The sequence below is a fragment of the Trichoderma evansii genome, assembly GCF_050947405.1.
Source record: "Trichoderma evansii strain SZMC 28006 chromosome Unknown GGI43scaffold_3, whole genome shotgun sequence".
Classification (NCBI taxonomy): Eukaryota; Fungi; Ascomycota; class Sordariomycetes; order Hypocreales; family Hypocreaceae; genus Trichoderma; species Trichoderma evansii.
Genome location: NW_028145203.1, coordinates 586,907 through 593,898, shown reverse-complemented (window position 1 = coordinate 593,898; position 6,992 = coordinate 586,907). Strand labels below are relative to the sequence as shown.

The 6,992-nt window shown below is 47.9% G+C and overlaps 2 protein-coding genes across 2 annotated transcripts; one reads left to right on the top strand and one right to left on the bottom strand.

Annotated features, from left to right (window-relative positions):
- Positions 1 to 2,028: 2,028 nt before the first annotated feature.
- Positions 2,029 to 2,637, top strand: GGI43DRAFT_238710 (uncharacterized protein). Its single transcript, XM_083200648.1, has 2 exons — positions 2,029 to 2,494; positions 2,550 to 2,637. Coding segments are annotated over exons 1-2 (351 nt in total). The 5' UTR covers positions 2,029 to 2,144; the 3' UTR covers positions 2,551 to 2,637.
- A 474-nt stretch (positions 2,638 to 3,111) lies between these two features.
- On the bottom strand, positions 3,112 to 6,062 carry GGI43DRAFT_238723 (Metallo-dependent phosphatase-like protein). Its single transcript, XM_083200650.1, has 2 exons — positions 5,367 to 6,062; positions 3,112 to 5,145 (listed from the first exon to the last, which is right to left on the bottom strand). The coding sequence occupies exons 1-2, from the start codon at positions 5,557 to 5,559 to the stop codon at positions 3,257 to 3,259; spliced, it is 2,082 nt and encodes a 693-aa protein (XP_083063898.1). The 5' UTR covers positions 5,560 to 6,062; the 3' UTR covers positions 3,112 to 3,256.
- Between the last annotated feature and the right edge of the window lie 930 nt (positions 6,063 to 6,992).

Genomic DNA, 6,992 nt, shown 5'->3' with positions numbered 1-6,992 from the left:
TGGATTCCGGCCATTACACTCTCTCATCTCAAGCAATTCGCAGTCTGCGATAGTGAAAGCCATCAAAGAGCACTGCACCGGACATCGTCTCCGGAGCTAATTGATGGCGGGGCCGCCAAAAAGAGGGTCCTAAAAGCGGCAGCAGATTCTACAGGAACTGCGACAAAAGTGCATTAGCAGCAAAAGTTGGAGTAATAGGCAGCAGCAATAGTGGTGAAAAGCATGTGAAACCGGGCCTCGTATAGACAATTGAAGTCTAGATGTTGTTTGAAAGAGGAAAAAAAAAAGTGCGAGAGCGAATGCTGACCCGAAGACCCCTATTCGTTTTTTTCTCCTAGACCGCTGAACGCCTCTCGATAGCGGCTAAATGCCTATCTTACATTCTCCTTACGAAATACCCTCGTCTAGTCAGACGATTGATTCAACGGCAAATGAATAATGGACATGGACTTCGCCCGACGATAGTATGATGCATTTTGAGGCGAGATCATGTGATGCCGCGCCCTAGGAACAGAATACTAAAGCAGGACTTGTATGATGCGCCCGCTGGCCTCTCTGGGTGTATAAACCCTGATTTTCGCATTTTATTAACTGCCAGGGACAAAGCTGCCATTGGCCTTCAAATAAACGAAAGGGGTAGAGGCAAATAGATTGACCATCTGTGAGGTATGCCAATTACTTGAATGTTTAACCATCGAGCAGCAGATACCATAATTCTGATGTCCTGATTTCATCATATTTCATGCTCCCCAATCGCATGCAGCCAAGAGCCAAAACAAATACCATTCAGAATTATCCCATTTACCCATCCAATCTATTTGCATGATGTTCCCCCTTAGTTACGGCATGGTCGCATGCAGCTCCAGCGAGGGTCGAACCATCATCTCGGGCATGACGTCACGAGAATGAGTCTTATTTATTTATTTAATTTTTTTTTTTTTTCATTTTTCTCTTGCAGAAAGAGATCCTCGATCCCATCGAAGCGTACAGTGTGAGAAAAAAAAAAGTCTCCACGTCCTTTTGGTTTTCATTTCTCTTTGCGTAATGCCAATATGCCGATCACAGTGTTTTCGGTCGTAGCCAAGACCCCGACAATGTTTTTATGATGTCCGATCGCATTGGTTCCCGCATCCGTTTTAATTAATCTCTTCTCTTTTGTTTCTTTAATTCTCCGATTTACTTCTCAAATGCTTTGAAACATGGGGTGACACGGTATGAATCATGTGTCGCTCCGGCAAAAGATAAGATATCATATGTCTCGCTTTGCATCTCAACACTACGCCGTGCTAAATCTGTGTAATCAATGGCCTGACAAGCTGGCCCATCCATCCTTTTTTCCTCGTCTCACCCGGCGTGTTTCAGCTCCCACATCCGAGTGCCGTCATTCCCTCGCAGCGATCTGTGATCCTTGGGCCCAGACCAGGTTTCCCCCTCAATAACCCGAATCCTTGCCGGTGAAGTCACCATTTTTCTGCTTGCCATCCTTTCTTTTCCCTCTCCGGCAAATTTGCCGTGCCGCCTAGGCCCGATCTAAGTCGCCTTGTACGTCACGCCACACTTTACTTGGCGAGCTACCTAATCCGCTCAAGCCACAGTTTGCTCTGATTGATTGACTTTTCAGCCTGGGCAGATCCCTCATGAAACCACCTATGCCATCAATTGTGGGGTTTGTCTTTTAATTTTCTGAGGGGAAAAAGGGAAGGATGGGCATGTAACATGTAACCAGAGATGGGCTTCGATCAAATCGGACCTCCCTCGGACACAATTTTTCTTAGTGCTCAGGATAAATTAAGTTTAAAAAGAAGAAGCACACATATTTCTCCCTTGCATTGCATTATTTTCTCCTTTTTAATTGCTGTCTCACTTCCTTTTTTCCGCCCCTTATCAGCTCTTGCTTGCTTTTTTACTTAACTCTTGTGAATTCCCCGGTTGTTCAGTCAATAAGCCGGGCGTGCAGTAACACTCGAGACCAGACCGACCCATGCTGCAGCTCGTATTCATAGGACAAATCCTACATAACCAGAAGCTATTCATAAAGGGCAAATCCTATATGACCAGAGACTATCCATCTACCCGCCCTACCTCATCTATTCATACAACAACAGCATAATATTTTTTTTATCGTCCTAACGACTTTTATCACAATGGACGCCGTCACCCCAGCCACCACCACCACCTCCACCACCATGCTCTCCGTACCATCAACCACTGGCAACGCCTCACATCCAACCCGTCCTACCTTTAACTCCCAACGAACTCAAGATCGCCTCCGTGAAGGCGAAGGTCTATATTCAATGATCTTCCGAACCGACAGTAACCTCCAGCGGGGCCGAAAATCCATCTTCAAAGAGACAGGCCTGGACGATGACAGCGCCAGCGAGTTCACTGACGTCTCATCAATCCAATCGCCGCCCATCACATCTCCTTCATCACAGGAGCTATCGCCGTTTCCATCTCATGAAGGTCATCCTCAAGCTCGACCTCTAACATCATGGTATATCTAGGCTATTCCTCATGCTTTTGCCCCGCAGACTAATTTTTTTTTAAAGACAATTTCCCTCCTTCGATTTTCTGTTCACATACCATCCAACACTGTCGCTTTCGAGCCTACATTGTTTTGGCTATGCCGCCATGGCGTTACGAGATGTCTTTCACTAAATACCCAATATACATTATTTCATAATTTAATAAACCATCTGTTTGACTGAAAAGCTTGAATTCGGTCATTCGGCACTGTCGTTTACGAACGCGTTCTGGGATCTGCGTTTCAGGGGTACTTTATCTACAAGGGAAATGAAACAAAAATGATCAAGGCTACGATGATGAAATGACGTCATAACATGTCGCAAACGTTTGAACGCGTTGACATTGTTGTATATAAAAGTTCTTTCGTTAATAAGAAATACTATATCCAAAATATATTCCGTGATACTAGTACACAAATAGGGGTATATGTATAGCCTCATAGGCCGACGTAAAGAAAGGTACTCCAGTACAATACCACAAATCTAATAGTGTGATATGTATGTAAAACAAAAAGCCGCTTCAAAGCCGTTTCCTAATCCACCACGTAGTTTGCCTCATAGACAACGCTAAACCCGTCCACCTTCAGATGATCAAATTGAAATGAATCTCAAAACGCTGATGCCGTGCTACTCATCTGCTCCAAATATCATCGTCAATGAGAAATAGAGAGAAAGAGTATATAAAAGGAATGACGCAAAAAGAAAAGAGAGCAGTATGTAGAGTATTCAAATTACATCTTTTCCAGCTCCTCTTTGGGAACCGTACCAACAAAAGCACGGCTCAAAAATTTCAGCCAAGTCTTGTTCTTTTCTTTCTTATTCTTTTTCTTCCCCGTATCTTTCTTGCCCATCGATTCCGGAACACCACCTGCGAATTCGTTTATGTCGGAATCCTCGTCGTCATCGTATGCGTCAAATGCTTCGCTTTTGCCACCGATATCCTTCTGGCCCATCTTATATGCCAACCTCAGGAAGCTCTTTACTGTCAGGTCAGGTAGCTTGTAGGCCTTGTCGGTAAACGTGCTGTACTCGACTTCATACTGAAAGTCGCGAGGGTTCGGCTTTCCATGCTTGGGCTCCTTGTGGTCATGCTTGCCCTTGCGCCATTTGTTGATATCAAAAAAGCCGCCAACTTCGTTATCAGGGATATCGTCGTTGATGTGGGTGAGATTGGCATAGTACTGGGTATATCCAGTCAAGGTGAATACCTGAGGGGCATAGGCAGGGCCAGGAAGCGAGCTCTTGGGCGGATCAAGAGGAACGATTAAATCGTGGTCCTTGGGTGGCCGACGGGGCCCGCTGGAATCCTTGCCCTTCTTACCCTTCTTGCCCTTCTTTTTCTTGACAATCTCGGCCAGTATTTCTTCCAAGTTTTCGTAATCGCGCGTGTCTTCTTCCGGCAGAGCCAGGGGGGAAGGGGAATTCCCCAGATCATATGTATCTCGCCATACAGGCGCATCTTCGATTCCAGTAATATTATAATCAACAATGCGAAGCGTGGGGAAATAATTTGGCACAACGCTTGGGCTGACTAAAGAAAGCTGATATCGCTCGGCATATTTACCGCCAATCTTGCGCAGTTTCTTCTTCTTCCTGTGCTTTTTGCCCTTCTTCTTCTTCTTATCAGACTCTGTTTCTTCATCATCCTCACCGCTTACTTCTGGGTCAAGATCCCGAGCAACACTCTTGGGCAAGTCCGCCCACACATCTCGCAGCTCCTGGAGATAATCTTCCTTGGACGAGATCGATAGAGTCTCATCTGGAGAACCGCGTGCGGTAAAATCGTCGAGGCCGAGTTCTGGAGTCAAGTCCTTAACATCTTGAAGCAAGAAATGGTCGATATTCATATGACCATACAGAGAAGCAACGACGACGTCACGATACTGTTTAAGCCACAGGGTATATTTTTGCCAGCAAGTCTCGTCCCAAAGTTGCTTGCTCTCCGTCCGAGCAGGTGGTACATGGCCCATGAGAATGGCCTTGACGCCCCGCTCTCTCAGAATTTGCAGCTGTACGCGTAGCCAGTCTAGGTGCTTGTAGCCGGGTTCCGAGGGATGAGCGCAGCCATCGACACCAGCGTTTCGATCGAAAAAGTACATTGTATTCAAGCTGAAGACGGCCAGGTGATTGGGGATAACCTCCTCGTAGAACCAGCCACCAAAAGTAAATGAATGGCGCTGCTCTTCGGGGATGAATCGGCTCCAAATATCGCTGTAAGCCGCAAACCACTTGTTGGGTCCTGGCAGCATGATATTGTGGGGGAGGAAGTCATTATTGCCAAATGTAGGAACGATGGGGATGCTAAGTCCATGTTCAGGTGTTGAGAAGGTCTCGACAAACTTATCGGCGATGAATCGGTTTGTCCTCAGAATCTCAGGCTCGTGGCGCGGGTTCTGCTCGTCGCTGTCGTGCCTGGCCGAGTCACCGGTCCAGATAACGAAATCGATATCGTCCTTGATGTTCTCTTTGATCCAGTCAAAGGTCGCATTGACCAGCGAAAAGGGCGAGTCGCAGTCGGTTTTTTCGGCGCCATACGATCCAGCCAATCCTTTTCCCCGGTGGCATGCGACGCTCTCCTCGGTGGAGGTGTGCACCTTGTAAAGCTCGTCGGGATGGAAATCTGCATCAAGTATCAAAGTTAGCCCAAGATGCCGCCAATCACGCCAGATCGATGCGATGTTGCATTGGTGGATTGCAGAGATAAGGTCGATTGGTGGGTGGCAGAGATGCAGGGTCCCGGATACAGCAGCGTCGCATAGATAACGCAGATAGAAGGAAAGAAGCTTTTGGTGTGCGTGCGGGTGTGCCAATGACATGCGCAAAAATTTTAATTAGACGCACCTGAAATATGCAGGAACCGGCCGTTCAATTTCCGTGATGCAGACTCAGTCCCAATTGGGCTCAAGACTTTTTGGCCGTCCAGATCAGTTGCTGCAGGCAGAGCAAGGACACCTGCGCTCCATGATGCGAGGGCCAGCAGCATCAGCTGGTGTTTTGTTTGATGGCGAGCGCCGCCGCCGTATTGGCGAGGCATGTTGTGAAGATTGCAGGGAGTAGCCAGCTGGGGATTTTTTTCTTGGCGCAAGATCTAGGTATTGTAGGTTTCGTAGGATACGGATTGTTGTTTTTGAGTGCGCGTAGGGTTCGGCGAAGCGACGAATGTAATTACGACAAATGGTGGTAAAAAAGGAGAAATATACCAAATGAAAATGATAAACAGAAAGAAAAAAAAATAGCTGAGACGCCGAGCTTAAAGATGCATGGCTCTGGCGAGGCTGTTTGGCCAAGAAGTATGGATCTTTTTTAAGGGTCCAGGGGCTGAAGAGACTTTTGACAGGCTGAAGGCAAGTTGGTGTAGCAAGCTGAGCCTATGAGGTCATCGGGCAATGCCAGCTGCCGGTGACCCAAACTTTTTTTCTCGCTGTTGCCGCGTCTGCCTGCTGAGACAGTCTAGTTTCTGATGGAGGAGGACTATGAATAGTAGTAGTAGGCAGTCAAGAGTACAAAGTGTGAAAAGAAAGATGGTGAACGGGAACTAGACTTTCGTCAGGAAATGAAGAGGAGGGATAAAAGAGCAGACAAGACACTGGGATTCTAGATCGTGTGCTCAACTCTATTAATACCAAAAATATCGGATGCCCCCCGACGTTAGTCTATCACACCCCATATTACCTCTCCAGTTCTTCATTTAAATCGCTCTCTTCTGTGATCCATTCTCCCCGTCTTCTCCACGGCTCTCTCAACCAAAAGCAAGAAAAGGGCCTTGATGGCCCGTCCAGGGTCCTGCTGATCCAATATATTTGTCCGAGATGCGATCCATCGGTCTCCACAGACAGCCTAGCGGTTCAACACTCACGAGCGGCGACCAACCACAGAGGCGCATCTGCAAAACCTCATCGCCATCGGCTTGCTGCAAGGGAGGGGCAGACGCTCTGGACTGGCGCAGATGAACCGCTCTGTCTGACTGCGACTCTCGCTTCTCACCTCTCCCCGCCAACAGCGATGGCTGGCTGGCATCTGGCTTTTGCGTCTAGCTCCCGCCTAGTATTCCGAGCAACCGGACCCTTCTTTTCGTCGCTGCCAGAGCCAATCTCGACGCCGGCCCGCCTCCACGTGCAGCGACGAGACGCCCTCAGTCAAAGCCCACCTGGTGCCACCAGGCGCAGCGAACAAGCTGCTAGAGCGTTAGCACGCGACTCTGCTTCTGCGTGTGAGGGGATGGGAAGAACAAACAAGAGGAGAAAGCCACCTATATCTCTCCTCATCCAAATTATTTCTGGGGGTCTTCTCCACTCTATTCTTACCGTGTCGTTCGATCTATTTCTCTTTTCGAGCTGGGCCTTGTGTTTTTTCTTACTCACCCCATGCTGTGATACAGCAAAAGGGGGGATTTGGGCATCGTGGCTGCGCATCTGGCTCACCTGAGCACTTTTAGACAGTGGGCGGATGACGCGCGCGACATGCGGC